Source organism: Carassius gibelio, chromosome A6 (assembly GCF_023724105.1).
Source record: "Carassius gibelio isolate Cgi1373 ecotype wild population from Czech Republic chromosome A6, carGib1.2-hapl.c, whole genome shotgun sequence".
NCBI classification, from domain to species: Eukaryota; Metazoa; Chordata; class Actinopteri; order Cypriniformes; family Cyprinidae; genus Carassius; species Carassius gibelio.
The window spans coordinates 9374922-9394724 of record NC_068376.1 but is presented as its reverse complement, the minus strand read 5'-3'; the positions used below and the strand labels follow the sequence as shown (position 1 = coordinate 9394724).

Genomic DNA, 19803 nt, shown 5'->3' with positions numbered 1-19803 from the left:
CCTGAATTGTTCACAGAAATCCAAATATTTTTTTCACTATGATCTGTGCTACATAACCCACCTGCCTAGGCTTATGATGCTTTCGGGACATGCAGCCCTGGACTCAATGATCCAGTTGCAACAGCACACTTGAGACTGAGATTATCATGGGTTTGCATTTGAATTTTGACACTTAAAAGCACCTGTCCACAGTCATTATATTGATGACAAAAAGTATGTCATTCAAAATGTATTCTTTTGTGTTACATTTCTACAGATTTGGAAATAATGTTTGGGTGAACTAATCTTTTAAACATATGCCTAAACTTTGTATTTGGAAAAAGCCTAGCCACATAGCAACCCATTAGACAGCTCTCTCAGGCATGAATTAGGTGTGCAGTGTGAAATGGAGTCATTAAGATGCTGGGCCAGTGAGACAGCTTTAGCACTTGCATGTTTGATCTGTAATGAATACTGTATTATCAACACCTCTGTTGGCTGAGCTGGTTTTATACACCGTGCATTAGAGAACAGCCATGCCAAGGAAAAGCATTACAGAACAATCATTCTCTATAAGAACTTGACCACCTTTCTTTCCTCTGTTTGTTTGCAGCAGTAGTGGAGTTTTAATGTAATCAGAATGAAGTTTTAGTTTTTGCCTTGACAATTATTGGAAGTCTTCCCATAGTCTTTTCCATGCATTTTATAATTGAGTTCATGTTTTTTTTTATTTAGCTTAAACACTGTTATAATGTGCTCATAGACTTTTGGGCTTTTGCAGCATGTGTCTCAGCTGTTCACTCTTTGTTTTAATGTGCAGTGGTGGTTTGGTCTGTTCATCACATTACAGTCAGTAAAATGGTACAAACTAGCATGGGGAGGTTGGTTGACTCTGAGGTCCTTTACTGGGACCAGGGGAGAGGGGTCTACCCATATTTGGGCCCTGTAAATTTGAGCAAATTATGCCTGGAGCTATTGCTACAGCCAGTGCTGAATCAAAACAAGAACAATGTGCATGCATTTTCAAATTGTAACATTATCATAATAAGTTTAGTATGTGCAGGATGATGATGCATTAGCCAATGTGCTATTAAGGGAAAAATAAAAACATTTGTTAAATCAGAACAAAGAACATTGCGTAAAAATATTCAGAGAGGCCATTTCACTTCACTGTGTTTTAGTTGCACAGAAGCACAAATCACATCTCATGATCCAAATTTAACATCTACTTCAGTCACAACATGTGGATTCCATTGGAACTTTGGACTTCGTTCACATTCGTCTCTTTTTCCACTTACTGCCCTTGTATTTTCCGACTCCTGAGACACGAAGCAGAAAGCCTTTAAGGGTGTAAACGTCTATATTTCAAATGGTGCTCTTGATATGGTTTTGCAGACCTGCCATGGCTCATGTGCCTGTGAGACCATGGAACGTCCAATTGGATATTTTAAGGATCTCTAGCAGAAGCACTGATGCAGGCTCAGGCAAACTTTTGACGGACAGCTGATGCAACATTACATCAGCAATGTGTGGATTTGGAGGTAGACCGCAAAGGTTTAGGATCACATTCGGGAACTTGTGAATATTATTGAGTTATTGTTGCAGAAAAGTTGGGTTTGTGGAGGAAAAGGTGTGGTTTTTTGGCTCATTGGGGGGAGGGAATTAGCTGACCTAGTAGAAAAAGAGTATTTAGCCCTTGCTCCACTGCAGCAACAGACTGGCCAGCCATCACCCACTGACCTGCATCCTTTAAGCCTCTCCACAACATCCTGTGTTAATCGCCCCTCTAGGAACCTCACTACTGTTCATCATTTTAGCTGCTTTCATTGGGACTCCACAGCCATCTGAAATGTATTCCCTTTCAGGGGTACTGATGTCAGTTTAACAGAGAAAGACCTCCAGCGTGAAGTGCCAGGAATGCAGAGGCAGTTTTAGTCATGCAGGGTCATACAGTATATCAGTCTATTCTGCTCTCTGTGGTGCAGTGGGAGGCAAAGTCGATGTTTTAGGCCATTGAGTGCTGCCAGATTGGGTTGTTTTGAATTTGATTGTGCGGGTAAAAATCTATTTGGGTGGATGGACAAAATTTGGGCTGGTTTGGGATCAGTTTAGTGTTTTTCAGACATCTAAATTGTATAGGCTAATTGGCTAACAAACAAAACTCAAGTGTGCATGTACTGCATCCAGTCAGTATTCATGACGTTACCTAACATACAGTACACACACCCACTGCAGATTTGGCTGATGCTGATGTTGCCTGCCACACTTCAGTCAGCCATGATGATGCATGAGTTGATGGGTTTTTAGGACGAAAGGGGATCAGATTTTTAATGTATAACTGTATATTCAAGTGATCACAATGCCAAAGTGGCCTAAATGTAAGTTACATCGTAAATCAGAGAACAGTTGAATAATTTAATCAAAATCTAATCTGAATTTGGGATTGTGCCAAGATCTGTGTTATGTTCTGCAATATGTACTTCATGAAATACTTCCTTTAGTTCTGTCTGAAGTTGAAGTGCAACACAAAGGAAAATGTATTACTGTTGTTGTTAATTTTTTATGGTCGGATTATCATACAGTATGTATCAATGAATTACACATGAATTACCTGCTTATTACTGTGCTTATTCTGATCTCTTATATTGGGCACTTTTTGCATTTAAACTTTCTGACTGCTGACATTGAAAAAGATCCACGTTTTTTTTTTTTTTAAGGGTATCGTTTAATTTCTTGATTGTCGTTTTGACATAGTCCCTGAATGCATATTTTAGTCATATTTTGTAATTCTCTTTAATGTATTTGCCCTGATTATTATTATTTTTATTTTTTTTGTGAAATGTATACTTTTTGTATTATTTTGTCATCATCATTAAGTTAAAAATGGTCCTTATCAACGCCTTGATTGACATGGCAGCAACATTCTATCACATTCTTTTGACAGTTAACATTTTTCCTATCTGGCAACACTGAGGCCATTGTGAGCGTGTGTGTGTGTGGAGTGGGGGTTGTTGCAGTAAGCCTGCAATTAAGTAGACTGAGGTGAGGAGCAGGCAGGAAGTGATGCGTTATGGGCAGATTAGTCTGGAGGTACTCTCCATGACGTCTAATCTTATGCACTGTCACCTGGAAAACAAAAACAACTCGTTCCCTATAACTGTGTATTACATTTACTCAGAATTACTGTCAAAGCAGTTTATATAACCACATCGTTTAAGGATAGTTTATTTGCTAACTGTGTTATTTTATTGTCTGATTTACCAACATAATTATGCAAATCATGTACTGCCACAAATAAAATGACAACTTTAGAGCTGAACGCAAATTGGTCAGTGCAATTTCCCATTTTGCAGGCCAGTTCGGAGTGCTTAGTTGCAGAGGAATTTGACAACTGGGATCCAGGCACCTTAGTAAGCTCTTTAAAATGCTAAAAGTGTACACAATTAATGCATTTCTAGATACACATACTCATCTCCAACAATAATCAGTAGTAAATTTAAACAAACATTCATTTTATAAATGTGAAAATATTTACTGGCTGTTTTCCACAAGCAATAATCATGTTAATGACATGACACTTATTTTTACTGTTCATTTATTCAAAAATATGTTTAATACAATTTAAATTTGAATTCAGTTTTTCTGTGATGAGCTTGTCTTTAATTTATAATAATAAAGAATATATAAATTCTGCACTGCATTGAAGAAAAATAAATGTGTTGAAAGAATAACAATTTGAAAAGAAAACCGTATAAGGAAGTTTGCCAAATTAATCTTTATTATCATCTCTTATAAACACATTTTAACGCAACTGGTTTATTATTAATTTTATTATTATATATTATTAATTTATTGTTAATTTTCTGTCCTGTTGACTCTCTCCATTTTCAGTCCATGCAAACGCACACACACATTTGTGATCTGGGTGTAGTGTAAGTCAGCATACTTGATATTCAAATGAACCTCTCCGCAAGACTGTGGAGGAGGAGGAACTTATTGTTTCTTATTGTTTGTTCCATCAGTCCCTATGCAAAGTTCATTTGGCATTCTTGCTCCGAGCCACATATGTTAAATATGCTTGTGAGGTGCAGGCTTGTTTGCTTTGGAGTCTAATGCTAGATGTGCTCATGGTCTCCAAAGACATCAAGAGTGTAAGTTAAAATGGCCTGAACAACAACTGCCTACTTCATTTCTGCCATGTGGACTTCATATCAAAGTGACTCAGTGTTGCCGTGCTAGGAGTTCTCTACAAATAGATTAAGGGTGTATCAAGGCTTTGTGATTTTGTTACTGGATTGCCAGTTAATGTTAAAGTTAATTCACATGGGGTTGCCAAAGCATGAGTTTGATCTCAGATATTCGTTAGTTCCACTGTGGCAATTTGAATCAATTATACATCTCTTCCTTCTTGGACCTTTGTGAAAGGTTGGAAGAGATTTGCAAATGCAAACATATGCACAAACAAGTAAAGTCTGAAAACATTACATTCTAAAGTCTTTTCTCTTCTTAACTACAAGCACTTGATTAATGATTATTCTTTAATATATGAATATTAAATTCGTCCTAATACTGTTTATGTGGCATGTTGGATTATGACAGACATCTTGCTTCACATAGCAAAATATGATAAGCACCAATGTGTCTGTTGTAGAACCTCAGCTCCAAAAACAATTTACAAGGTAAAATAAGTTTTAGTTACATAACTGTTTGATGGGGCAGCTGTGGCCTAATGGTTAGAGAGCTGGACTAGTTACCCGAAGGTCGCTGGTTCGATTCTTGGTGCTGGAAGGAGTTGTACAGGTGGGGGAGTGAATGAACGAACAATGCTCTCTTCCTCCCTCAATACTCTTGGCTGAAGTCTGAAATTTGACTTGTTTTTCCACAAAATTTTACACTTTAGAAAGTTAATAAACTTGTAAGTTGCGGTTTAGGGTCAGCAATAACTTTATCTTTTCTAATTTCCAAAATATTTGGAATAATATTGGTTTATTTTATTTATTTAAAGGTTTTTGTTTATTTTAATATCAACATCTTGCAAACATTGCATCGCTGGCATTAATTTGGGAGTTATCCAAAAAGGCAAAATAGCAGCATTTTTTTTTGTGATATGCTTATTTACACTAAGTGCTAATATATATAGATTCTACTTATATTCTACTTATATGTTAAAATAGCATGATTTTCTGCTATTTATACTACTTTCTGCAAATAGTGGCAAGTATTTGCACCTCAGTATTGTAGTACATTATATTACAGTATGCAATAATAACTCGTTGAGCCTAATTTAATGGATGCCACCTTATTGGGACAATAAAGCCCTCCCTACACCAACCCTACACTAACTTTTTGCTTATTTACTTAATTTTCGTTGAAAATACTGTAAATTATTTTCTGATGTGATTTGAAATTTGAAAAGGGAGGAAATTCTTTGGCAAAAGGTAGATTCAAACCTGGGTCGATCACGTCACAGTATGTATAACACATGCTTTACCATCTGCGCCACTGGAGTTGACTGACAGGCATTGTCTTTTGTAATCTTGACTATCTGAAAATAACACGGGAAATATGTATGGTTGCATGAATAAAAATTATATAATTATATAATAAATATAGTATTAAAGGTTCAGGTTGTAGGACCTGCCACGAGAGGGCGCACTACCAAAACAATAACAATCGCGTGGTTTGAGTTTCTACATCAGTAAAGTCGGTAACAAAGGGTAACTAACGTCATTGACAGGCGACTGCAATGCCCCGTGTCACTGTTTAGAATAGGAATTTTCTCATGATTTACAAGTAGTTGAAAACAGAGCTATTGTTAGTAATCAGCTGGACAAAATATAACACTAGCCTAGTGGTTTTTGGATATTTTACTACAAAAAATCTTACAAATTGTACCATTAACAAACTTTGATTGACTTTCACTTTCTCTTTTGTATTTGTGCCATATAAATATAGCGGTTATCAAAGAATATTTCGGCCCATTTGGGGAAAAAAGTGTCAGGTTACAATTTTCATTTAGAATCAAAATAACTGTAAAATGTCTTGGTTCATTGAGGGAGTCAGTTGTAAACTCAGTAATGGTTCTGAATGATTCACTTACTGTGCGAGTTTATTTAGTTAAAAATAATTAGTTATTAAGAATCACTTGACCTTGAATTATAGACAAAAGCGCGCTGCATTTCTCACTTTACACATTGTAATAAACTTATGTATAAATAAATGATCCTTTACTGTAACTGCATGTGGATGCACACACACACACAGTAAAAATTCCCAAACAGAAATTTCCTATACAGAAATATATTGAAGAGTAATTTTGTGGAAGATTATTAACAACTGTCTTATATTTTAATATATTTGAGGTTTTATTTATTCCTTTGGTAGTAAAGTTGAATTTTCAGCAGTCATCATAACTCCAATCTTCACTGTCAGAGGATATTACAGAAATCATTCTAATGTGCGGATTTGAAACATTTCTTATTATTATCAATGTTGATTTTTGTGGAAGACTTTATTTCTATTTCTTTATTTCAATAGAAACTGATTTTCTTTGTATTAATGTCTTTACTTCCGTGTCCTTGTTGAAAAAAAATCTTCTTTAATACCCCAAACTTTTGAATTGTAGTGTTTGCACTATAGCACTGAACTGTCTCTTTGCTCTTATGTGAGTTCGCAGAGTTGATCTTTTTCCTGGCACAGAAAGAATCTAGTTCCTTTTGGTTCCATAGGGAGGCCTGTGGGGTCCTGACACAGCTGAGGAGGAAAGCAACATCTGTCAGATTCTGCCACACTCTTGCTTGATCTAGGACAGGCACTCTGTTTTCTCCTCACAGAACCTCAAATCCCTCTAATAGCAGTGACTTATAGTCTGTTTTTACGCAATGTTTAACGAAACCAGAAACTAAACATTAAAGCTCAAAATATAGCTTCCCCAGTGAAGGAATCGGGCCAATAAAGAAAACAAAGATTGATTGCACTTGATTGACTGCTTTCTTTTTTCTTTTTAGTAGAGTATGTCTGAGAGCAGATTTAGTGCATTAGAAATCACTTATGTGAGACAGCTGCGACAATCAGCGAAGCCAAAGCCTTTCATAATTAAAAAAGCTGACTATTGCAATAGCAGTAATAATGTTATTTCTCTGCCGTTTAGTTTTCCACTAACACACAAAACCAACAAAAAGCACTGGTCTAAAGTGGAGAATGTACACAAGTCTGGGATGACCGATAAGGCACCAGTTTATCACATACACATGTGTCTCATGCTGAATTACTGATCAAAGGGTTTTGACCTGTGGAGTCCACTGGCATGTGGATGTGTTTAGACTAACCATTCTTTATTGGTGCAGTATTTCAGCAGACATTCTGGCATGGAAACTTTTGGGTTTATATTTCTCAAGCTGTGGTTGGGATCTCTTGTCTTTTCTTATTGACTGGGTGGGTTATTCATTTTCTGTTCATTTTCTTTTACAAAATATTCCCATAATAATCATGGTGTCACCTGGAATATTAACATGATTTTAGTATACTAAAAGCAAAGATTTCCTGTTGTCTTTGTTAACATTCCCACCATTTGTTTGTTACTATGGACATGAATTTAATCATCATTGCTGTACATATTTGAGTTTGTTATATATTTAAGTTTCTTTGTTTAAACAGTTCTTTGTCGGTTGTTGTCTGTACACACTAGATATGTTTGGGTCATTTTATGTTCATTTAAACATTAAATGCCTTCATGTTGGAAATTTTGGACCTGTCTTCATCTTTGGACTTTTAGAAACATGACAGTTGGAAGTATAGACTTTTATTTTGACAGTGCTAAGAAGATCAGTGCCTAAATGGTTTAGCTCCCATTCTCCACCTTTGTTAGTTTAATGTGTCAGTTTGTAGGCAAACTTTAAGTTGGCTTGAAAAAGCCTAGCAAGAAAGTTGTTTTAAATGCTTAAGGGGGGGGGGGGGGGTGAAATGCTATTTCATACATACTGAGTTTTTTACACTGTTAAAGAGTTGGATTCCCATGCTAAACATCGACAAAGTTTCAAAAATTAAGTTGTACGTTTGAAACACAAGTTTCACCGGTTTGTCACAAGTTTCGGAAAGTTTTTTTTCGAGTATGGGTCTGTGTGACGTTAAATGGAGCGGAATTTCCTTATATGGGTCCTAAGGGCACTTCTGCCGGAAGAGCGCGCGCTCCCGTAGAGCAGAGCACAGACATTCACTGATCAGAGCAAGAGCGTTGCGAAATGTCACAAAAGAAGTGTGTTTTTGGTTGCGAGGGCAAGACAACCCTGCACAGATTACCAAAAAAACCTGCATTAAGGGACGCCGGATTTGCACATCGTTTATTTCTTAAGGATAATGCAGTCCCAACGAAAAAGGGTCATGATCGTGTGTTGGAACCGCAGGCGGTGAGTAAAACTGCTTCAAATATCTCTGTGTTGTTAACTTAGCTATCGGCGCGTAAGCACATCAAGTAAACAACATGCGATGTTGGCATCAAACTGCACTTTCCACATGTAACGTTACAGCTTAAAAAAAAAAAAATAGACGACATAAAGTGGAACTTAGTCATTTTCCAAAATGCTAAGCAAATATATACAGTTTCAGTACATACCACATAGAGACGTCCTGCTGTAGTCATTGCTGATGCTGCTCTTGTTAAATTTCAGCCTCTGGATCTGATTCTGGATCATAAATATACGCTGAATCTGACTGTTAGCCATGGTTTGTTTTGGATGTTTTTTTCCTTCACGGTATTGTCACAGCTTCCAAACGCTCTCAACGCAAAAGCTTTCTCGTGCTCGTGATTCTTTAGCTCCGCCCACACGTCACGCTTCCAGCGGCTCGTGTTTTTCCAGGAAAAATCGGTACAGACTATCTTTCTCTTATGAATATAATAAAACTAAAGACTTTTTGGAGTTATGAAGGATGCAGTACTACTCTATAGGTACTCAAGATTAACAGGATATTGAGTGAAAACGAGCATTTGTCGTTAGCATGTTGTTAACATTATAAGCAAGATAATAGCATGTTGTTAGCATGATTAACATGTTACTAGCATGTTGCTATCATGATTATCAAGTGACAAGCATGTTGCTAGAATGACAGGCAAGTGACCAGCATGTCGTTAGCATGATTAACAAGTGACTAACATGTTGTTAGAATGATTAACAAGTTACTAGCATGCCGCTAGCATGATTAGCAAGTGACTAGCATTTTGCTATCATGTTAACATAATTAACAAGTTACTTGTATGTTGTTAACAGAATTAACAAGTGACTGGCATGTTGTTAACATGACAATCCAGGGATTAGCACATGATTAGTATGATTGGCAAGTTACAAGCATGTCATTAACATGTTTCTAGCATGATTAACGAGTGACTAGCATGTCATTAGCAGGTAACCATGATTAGCATGTTAGCAAGTGACTAACATGTTGCTAACATTATTAGCAAATGACTAGTATGTGTTATAAACTGAGGTAGTGCTAAACGTAAAATAAGGTACAAGAGGAGATTTCACACCAAACCCGATTTTCGATTTTAATAGATTTTTTTTCTATTTAAAAACAAACTACAACGACAAAGCAATTGCTCAAAACAAATGTACTCTTTATTTTGTTCTGATTTTCACTTATGCAGTTTAATCTAAATTTCCCCTTTGTGCATAAATGTAACAGGAAACGAGCCTCAAAACATGCTTGTAAACGAGATGGCAGGCACTGCCATTGTAAACAGTGAAAATGTAGCTTATCAGTTTTCTAATAACTTCAAACTTACAGTGACACAATGCACCTTCAAAATAAAGTAAAATATAAAAAAAAAATAATTGTGTGTCCCTCTTTGATAAAACACTTTTGGTTAAATAAATGTACCAAAAATGACAAAATTAGATTTATTACAAAAATACATACTTGTCACAGTGGTATTCATAAAGTGCTAACAAAACTTTAAACTCGTTAGCGTTAGCATTACAGAAAGGTCTGATTTACGCCCTGTTACAACAGTCATTGTTTGTTTTCTTTTTTTTTCTTTTTACATTGACATTTGAGTTCATGATTTTAATGTTGTTGTTTTTTGTGGCACACTAAAGACTAATGACAGACTGTTGATCTTTGAATAATCTCATCTAGTCACCCTAACGTTTTGCTCTCTCCGCCATCGTCACTCTTTATTACTAAGCGTGAGTTTTCGTTCTGTTATTCGTGTGTGTGCGCCGCGCTCGTTCTTGTTGTGTGTGTGTGACTGACAGACAGCCTCCTCGCATGAGAGATGTCGCAGATCTCACAGACAAAATTCTTAATAATATCGCAAATTAGAAATGTTTGGTAAGATAAAATGTGCACGATAACATTATTAAGCAAATCTTTTCGCCATCGTCACTCTTTATTATTTAGCGGGAGTTTTCGTTCTGTTATTTGTGTGTGTGCACCGCGCTCGTTCTTGTTGTGTGTGTGTATGTGTGTGTGTGTGACTGACAGACAGCCTCCGCAGCGCGCATGACAGATTTTGCAGATCTCACAGACAAATGACTTAATATGATCGCACATTAGAAATGTTTGGTGAGATAAAATGTGCACGATAACATTATTAAGGAAAAATACATAGTACATAAATTGTTTTCCTCCAGTACCGAAAGCAGAACCGGTAGCGTCAGATCTTACTGATACTACGGTCTTTCAGAATTTAGCCGCGGGGCCAGTTTGATACGGGGTTTCGGTACCCATCCCTACTGTTTAAGATGCTGGAATAAATTTGTTGTGCTGCTACCTTTTGTAGCAACGGCTTTTAAACACACTTTGCAATGTGGCGTTATTTGTTCTGTGTCTGACACTAAAAAAGCAAACCAATTCCAAACAACGGATGAAACGGTGCCTTTCTTTGGAACGAGCTCTGCGCTGTTAACTGTCATGTTGTCTGTGTGTGGCTGTAAGCGGGGGGAGGGCGAGCCCACTCTGAACTACGGAAGCCTAAGGGGAGAGCCGGTGGTGAAAGTTAAAGAGAGAACCGATTTTCATTAAAAACAAATCGCCCTTAACGTCAAATTCGAGTTAACATCGATAAAATCGATTTATCGCCCAGCCCTACGAATGACTAGCATGTTGTTAGAGTGACATTTTGCAAGGGTGATTAGCATGTGACTAGCATGTCTGCTAGCAAGACAATCAAGTGACTAGCATGCCATTAGCATGATTAGCAAGTGTGAAGGATGTTGCTATCGTGTTGCTAACATTAGTAGCAAGTGGCTAGCTCTTTGTTATCATTATTAATGAATGACTAGCATGTTGTTAGAATGACTAACATTTTGCAAGGGTGATTGGCATGTGACTAGCATGTCTGCTAGCATGACAACCAAGTGACTAGCATGTTGTTAGCATGATTAGCAAAGTAACTAGCATGTCGTTAACATTATTAACAAGTGACTAGCATGTTGTTAGCATTATTAGAGATTGACTAGCATGTTGTAAATGTGACTAGCATGTTGGTAGCATGATTAACAAGTGACAAAACATTTTGCTAGTATGATTAGCAAGTTACTAGCATTTCTCTATCCTTAGCAGGTTACTAGTATGTTGTTAGCATGCTCAAAACCAGCTAAGACCAGCCTGGCCTGTGTCGAAAACCACTGTAAAAACAGCTTGGGAGACCAGTCAAAGCAGTCAGTCAGTTAGACAGCTTAAATACACCATATGTCTTATTGAATTAAAGTTTTCACCACCTCAATGAAAATCTATGGGATTTTAGGTGGTTTTTTTTGATAGTCTGGTTTATGAAAAATGTAAGCCAGATCAGTTAGAAAAAATAGCAACCCAAGTCAGACCAGTCTGAAGGTCTTACCCGAGTTTTTTTTTGGTTGTAGCTTTAAAAGTCTAGGAGGAGATACATTTAAAAATTTGGTATCAGAAGAACATGAAGAAGAAGTTTAAATCAGATTTTAGTAAGTTGTCTTTCTCAAGTCAACTTAATTATTAGACAAAGCTGTTAAACAAAGAAAGTAAATGGTATATGAAAGTAAAATAGCATTTGCTATTATTAATAATAAAAATGCTATAATAAGACTATAATACTTAATCATCTACCATCAGAAGTCAGTGAATAGGCATTTATATAATTTAAACAATTTAATTTGAATATCTAATAAACATTACGAATCCAATTGGTCAATGAGTGAAATGTGCATTTGTAGACTGCATAAAAATTTGCACAATGGTTGGTTTGTGCAAATTGGATGCAGACAGGATAGTTCAGCTGCCACTGGACATGCACAATCACACTTTAAATAGTTGATTTCAAAGTAAGCTGTGCTATATACAGTTGGCTTCTACAGTATTTTGTATTCATGTCATATTCACTCAGTTTTTAAAATTAGCATTACTTTGTCTTTATACAAAAGCTCTCACACCTTGGCATAAAACTGTGTGAAAATTAGTTTGCTCACCACTCACCAGCCTATATATACTGTATATATATATATATATATATATAGTGAAGGGCTGAAGGAGCACACGACACGAGGATCAAGGTGAGTTCCAACGTGAGGGGAAAATAGCCAACGTGAGGGGTTTCCAGTGCTTGGTGCTCGGCCTTCTCTCCCTTTCTCTCTCTCTTGGTGAGCAATGCTGTGTGGGTCCGTGTAGTCTGTGTCTGTCGAGGGCTGGCGGTCACACGCTGCTTAATTAAATTAAATGTATTACTTAACCCCTTAACTGTCACTCATATTTTTGAACATTGACTTTGTAGTGCACGATCCAAACTTAAATTTGTATTATTCATGAATGAAAACATTTTGTAACATGATATTGATGTACCATTTACATGGTAATGCAATGACTGATTTTAAAATGAGTTTTAAAGGATGAATTTTGAGAGTTTAAGTTTTCAGTTGATATATAATATCTCATGATTTCTAAAATGTGATAGAGAAAAAGGCAACAAAGACGTCTTGTTTATTTAACAAAGGTCAAAATTCCTGTTATAATGTAGATTTTTGAGGGTGCACTCTTGTCATAAATTAATCTATTAATCAGGAACACATCGGGGACTAACTGACTGACCAGGTGTTGCAGCTCTGACTTTTGGGCGGCCGAGAGGTGGGGGTCCATGTCAACAGCCACGGGAGATAGATGAGTGAGGGCCGCAAGCTGGGGTCCGATCCCGACCCAGCGCTTCTGGATATTCACAAGGTATATTTGGTCTTCTCTCCGTCTTCCGGGCTGCCGGACTCGGTAGGTGACAGGGCCAATCCTTTCCGTGACGCTGTAGGGACCTTGCCAGCTGGCCAAGAATTTTCAGGCAGTGGTGGGGACTAGGACTATGATGTGGTCTCCTGGCTGAAACTCCCGTGGCTGGGCCGCCCTGTTTTAATGCCGTTGCTGGGCCTGTTGGGCCTTGGCAAGGTGCTCCCGGATGATGGGCATGACCCTGTCGATCCTCTCCCACATCTCCCGGACATGTTCTATTGTAGAGTGTTGGATGGCTGGCTGATGTTCCCAGGCTTCTCTGGCAATGTCAAACAGGCTGCGGGGCTATTGGCCGAAAAGGAGCTCAAAGGGGCTAAAGCCGGTGGAAGTCTGGGGTACCTCCCGGATGCCGAACAGGACATAGGGCGACATCTTGTCCCAGTCGTGCTTGTCCTCAGCAGCCACTCGACACAGCATTTCTTTGAGCATTCGGTTGAAGTACTCGACCAGGCCGTCCATTTGTGGGTGATACACGGTGGTGCGGAGCGGTTTAATTTGGAGGAGCTTGCAGAGGTCAGCCATCACCCGGGACAAGAAGGGGGTGCCTTGGTCAGTCAGTATCTGGGATGGTAGGCCGACCCGACTACTCCGCAGGAAGAGCTCCTGGGCGATGGCTTTTACAGTGGCCTAACGGAGGGGGATGGCCTCATGGTAGGGCAAAATTATGAAAGACCGTAGTATCAGTAAGATCTGACGGTACGAGGCTGTCTGTCAGTCACTCACACACACACACATTTTTCAAATGCAGGTGCGCGGTATGCACGCTCATAATGTAAGCGACGAGGTCGCGACGCGCACGCGGTCCAACGAGCTCGTTTTTTTCCAGGCGCATCGAGTTAAAAACATCTCAACTTTTCAGAATGCCGCAAGCGCACCGCAGGTCATGTAACTTCCTCACCTTTTCCGTAACAACGTTGAAGCTCAGCCAAGGTGAAGGAACAGCTGATAGCTGTATGTGGATTTTTTAAATTAATTTAGTAGCAGTGCTACTGCAAGCAGTTTTTAGTGCTGCAAATCCATTTATCCATTGCTGAAATTTCCGCGTTTTCATGGAGAGAGCAGGTCATGGTTGCTTAGCAACGGCAGACTCCTCAAGAGCGCAAGTGCCCGAAGGCGGGCCTAGCGTTTTCCACGCGTTTTTAGACGCGATATGCAAACGGCCATGTACAGTACAAAAACTCCTGCTTGATACAAAGAATGACGATGGCGGAGACAGCAAAACGTTCGAAAGTGTGGTTATACTTCACTAGAGTGGATGCAATGGCTGTCATAAGATGATTGTTGCATGTAAGGGCAGAAACACAAGCAACCTGTCAAAGCGTCTTTCAAAATTGCATTATGTGCAGACAGAGAAATGCAAAGTTTTCGACTGCCTAACACACCACAAAGTACCGATAAGAATACCATTAAAGTACAGGACCGTTAAGCAGTAACAGTAAGAGTAGTAATACCGTTAAAACCTTAACGATACCCATCCCTATACATGCCTGACAGAAGCGTTTGACTTCGGCCTCCAGACCCTGCCAGTGGAAGTGGTCACGTATGCGTCTGTCTTGGTCTTTTCCTCCCCCCTTCGCTGCGCGACACAATAAAGCAGGCCGTTTTTCACCATGAAGTGAGGCGTCGGATGAGGTGCCGGTTGGAGCTCCTTCCCATCAGCGATCCTCACTTGGGCTAAGCAGTTCTCTAGGCGGTCATCCTCGTGCTGTTCCCTGGCGAAGGCCCCAGCCCCAGTTACATGCTGGAAGAGGTCAAAGTAGAGGTTAAGGTAATGGTGGGATGACTCACCCTCTCTGGGGCTGACCGAGGCCAGCAGCACGGGGCGCCATCGGGGTTCCTTTGCCTTCTGACACTGTGGGCGGTTCCCGGCGGGTCTGACAGGCTGGCTAGTGGAAGCGAGTAGGTGGTCAAATACCGGCCAATCCCTGGTGAAGACGACCGGAACTGGCAGATCCCTGACTTCTACCAGCCAGGTGGCGCGGTGATAGTGAGGTTCCGTGTGTAGGGCACAGCCTGCCAGCCAAGCCCCTCCAGGGGAGTGGGGAGCTCGTCCTGCTCTGGGTGCCCTCCGGCGTGCGTCGCTCCTGGACCACCCTTTGGGGAAAGGGCAGCGCTCGCTCCCCAGCCTCCCGGTGTTGGGTGGCCTCCGCCAGCTCGATGGCTTCCAGCAGCTCATCGACATTGGTGGGGTTCTGCATATCGGCCGCCTGCCAGAGAGGGCGGAGAAGGGCCCGCAAGAGGTGGTCCACTACTACGCACTCTACTACCAGGTGTATGGTGGGACCCCCGGGCAGTAGTCAGTGTTGGGCGAGGTGTGAGAGGTCAGTAACTTGCACACGGGCCGGCCACTATGGGTAGTAGGACCAGTCATAATAGAGTTGGGTGGCGCTAATGGGCGACAGTCCAACCCGCCCCAAGATTCTCCACCAGTGTGACGGGGTAAAGAAGCACACGACACGAGGATCAAGGTGAGTTCCCAAAGGGTGGATTTTATTGACCAACGTGAGGGGAAAATAGCCAACGTGAGGGGTTTCCGGTGCTTGGTGCTTGGCCTTCTCTCCCTTTCTCTCTCTCTCTCGGTGCACAGTGCTGCGTGGGTCCGTGTAGTCCGTGTATGTCAAGGGCTGGAGGTCACATGCTACTTTCTGGAGGAGAACAACAGAGAAACATTAGCCGAAGCTTTTGGAGACAACTCTCACCTCTCCGTTTGTTGGTGCAGCTTATAAAGCCCAGTCTTGATGGGCTGCAGGTGTGACCGCTCAGCCCATAACAAGCAGGTGCAGGTGTGCCTGCTCCGTTTCCAGGGCGACACTGATGAGAGCTCGGGACACACACACACACACACACATTTCAAATTTAAATGTTTATTTCACATTGGATTGAACAGGCCTTAATTGAAAACAACCCACATCAGAAGACTTCAGTATTAATATTACTATATTATTATTATATACTATATAGTATTGTTGTATGGATTTTTTTGATGACTGTGTTGTACATTGTAATTAACTTTTTTATTTATTTATTTATTTTATGGCGTAACATAATATACAGGTAAAATTTGTAGCTTAACTATGTTTCTCTGTCATTTCTGTTTTCCATTGTTCTGGTAGTCTGTGATAGTCAACAGCTTGTGGGAGTTGCTCTGCTGGGCAGTGTGAACACTTCAGCTCTCTGCTTGCTGTTGACAGGCCATTGGATGTGGTTGGCAGGATCTACAGCAGAGACTTGTCTGAAGCCCCTTATTCAATGAGCTGTGACTTGTACAGACAAAAGAACCAGAGCAGCTTTCTAAAAGTGTCTGTGTCACTTGGCAAGCTTGTTATTCTGACCAGTGTGTCAGACACTTAGCCAGAATTCATACATAATATTACACATTCTGTCTCTATGGATGTGCAGAGACAATACAGACATAGTTTCCATAGCTTTTAACTTTGTAAACCTGTAAAAAAAATACTTGTAGTACACAGATTATTCAAATGTTATTTATAGATTTTTGTTAGTTTTCTGTTTTCTGCTCAATTATATATATATATATATATATATATATATATATATATATATATATATATATATATATATATATATATATATATATATGGGGTGGGGGGGAAATCGATACAGTATATTTTCTGCGGCAATACTGTATAGATACATGGACGCCAAGTATCTTTTTAGTATGCTATTTGGTAGAATAATAAAATCTATTTTTGACAATCCACTAGATGTAGGTTTTGAATTTTTTTCTGGTGAGATCAGCTGGGTCAGCTTCAGCATGCAGTAAGTTAGTAAAATAAAAGATGACGGCATTGCTGAAAGTAATCAGGAAAGCCCCCTCTGCGTTTAAATCGGATGTATGGACTTGGCTGAATTTTCGGATTTGTAAACAAGTAGGGGATGTAAGTAGGAATGCACCACATTTTTGGCATCCAAAAATTATCATAGATAGAAACGGCCGAAATGCAAGCATAAAAAGATAGGCTACATATAATAATAATACTATAATTCAATATAAATCAAGTTGCACTGTAATATCAAAATATATCACAGAATACCACAGTATATTTAAAATTGCAATAATATTGTATCATGCCACAAGTATCCTCCTGCACACCTCCTGCACCTGAACAAACAAATACAAAACTGAAAACAGAAAAAGACGTAAAAGGGCTCACTTCAGCAGCCACACGCGTTGTTCAGTGTGCACATGGCATTTGCAGAGAAATGGGTCTCAAAGCGCTTCAACACTGAAATGTGCCTCTTCTTGATCTTGTACTGACAAATACATACAAAATTATTTCAAAATAGCCGTCTTGGAGAGTCATGTCTTAAGTGGATAAAACTGTCTGTCATGTGAAAGTAAACAGTGAAAGTAAACAGTGTATATAATAATGTGTTTTTTGAACATTAAAGCATGTCAACATATTCTGTTACACCAAATACACAAAATAATGAGCTTTACAAAAGCATCATATGACCCCTTTAAAGTGACCGTGCCTAGTTTACTATCTGCTGATGGTGTCCTTAATGTTAATCCAAGACAATTAAAGAAAGAAAATCACTCACTGCTCTTGACTGAATTAACGCAAAATATTTGCACGTTAAAGCTGCAGTAGGGAACTTTTGATGCTCTAGCGGTTAATAAACAGAACTGCTTGCGTCTTGTGAAAGAACATTGTAGCCGGAGCTACTTCTCTCTGTTTATGTCTATGAAGAATCACAAAGGTACTGGGTTACTCCACCACAGTACCCCCGAAGCAATCTAAAATAGTCCGAATATAAACACTTATTATCGGTGTACCCTAGTGATTCAGGACAAGCTAAAAACACGGTTTGGAAAACGGATTCATGGTGTACTCGCTTATTATATAAATTTTTCTACATTTTGAACACAAACAAAGTTACGGACCGGACCTTTGATTGGATGTTTCTTACCGGGAGCGGATGGCTTTCTGCAAATGGCAATAGGACCACTGGGAGGAGCCAGAGGAGCTTGATTTTTTCACAGATTATCTCTCATATTCTACTGTCAGGTCATAATGACAGGTTTAACAAATATGTAAAAAATATATTTTTACAAAAGTTACCTACTGCAGCTTTAAAACAGTTTTTTTTATTATTATTATTATGAAAGCCCATTGCTCACTGGCTCTGAATACAAATCATGGGTCACAGGAGAGGATGCTCCGGATCAAATTATTAAGGCTAAGTATTAGCAATCACAAACCACTGTCCACTGTGATTTTTATGCAAGTTGAGGGGGGAAACAGTGCAGTGAATTAAGTAATATCTTTTAAACAAAGCCCAATTTTAAACTGTCATTTCAGACAAAGAATAAAGGGACCAACATTGAAAGAAAATATAATCTAGGCACACATTAAATTCAGTTCAGTTACAATCAAACACCATAGAAGCAATGAAAACAAGCCTATGTTGTGTTTAATTTCATTGTAATATTAGAAAAACTGCAACATTTGATTATAAGGAATTTATTTAGTTTTGCTCAAACAAAAAGAATCACAGCTGTAGAAAATTCAGTGAGTTTAAGGACCTTAACATTTTTCATTTTTATGATGATAGATTTTAAGTTTTGACAGTGTTGTGGGCCAGTTGGGTTAGTGAGCAGCCATTTTTTTTCTTTTATGGTTTGGGATTCACATGTTGACCGGAAATGGCAGCTTGGAGGCAGTGAATGAGCTATTCCTTTCTGACACTGTTTGTGTGTGTGTGTGTGTGTGTGTATGATTAACTGGTGACCTTAGTTCACTATCGTGGTTGTGTTTACACATTACTATATTAAAATCTATAAAAAACAGTTTTTATGGTTAGATAATTAAACTTTCTCTGGACCGTTATGTTTTTTTTTCTTATAGTTTAAAAATGTTCTTAATAGGGAGAATAATCATTTTTTAATGGCTCTTAATCTTCTATGTTGCTTCTGATCAGTCCTCATTTCCATGGGCCTTCCACCCCCTCACAACTGGCATTCATCTGCAGTTGAAGTCAGTGATGAGATTTAAACTACAGTATAATGGTTTAATCAATGAAAGACTATGAATAGCTTAATTTGATTTCATTCCAAGAACTCTCTTCAACTTAAATTTTTAGCTTTTGCTTTGCATAGAGCTCTAGCAGAAAAGGTTTCTCTCTGTCATACTCTGTAGCCTTTCTTACTCACACTGCTAAATAGTCCTGACTTTCATAAGTACTGAATAGAAATACAAGTGCATTTTGTACATTTTATTTAATTTTCTTTTTTTATGTATTAACAAAAATTTTTCTCTATTTGAATGTTCTGACTCTGAATCTCTCTCTATATGTATTTCTATCAGGCGGAGGCAAGACTGGCAGCTAAACGGGCAGCCCGGGCAGAAGCCAGAGAAATCCGAATGAAGGAATTGGAGAGGCAACAGAAGGAGGTCAGGAGATAATCTGTTTTTCAGACTGTTACAGTTCTACTGTTCTATCCTTTTCTTAGGAGACAGGAAACTGCTTTTAAGTTTCTACATAAGATTATAACTATTTCATAACATGTAACTGGCATAACACGTAGTTCACTCTTATTTAAGCAATATCATACAAGCA

At 38.9% G+C, this 19803-nt stretch overlaps 1 protein-coding gene across 4 annotated transcripts in view; it reads left to right on the top strand.

The window, feature by feature from the left end:
* LOC128015431 (leucine-rich repeat flightless-interacting protein 2-like) overlaps positions 1–19803 on the top strand; it is a 40293-nt gene that overhangs the window by 3219 nt on the left and 17271 nt on the right. For all 4 annotated transcript variants that reach the window (XM_052599250.1, XM_052599253.1, XM_052599249.1 and 1 more), the window contains exon 2: positions 19551–19637. In XM_052599250.1, coding sequence (XP_052455210.1) covers positions 19551–19637 — 87 coding nt within the window. The remainder of the gene's footprint in view (positions 1–19550; positions 19638–19803) is intronic.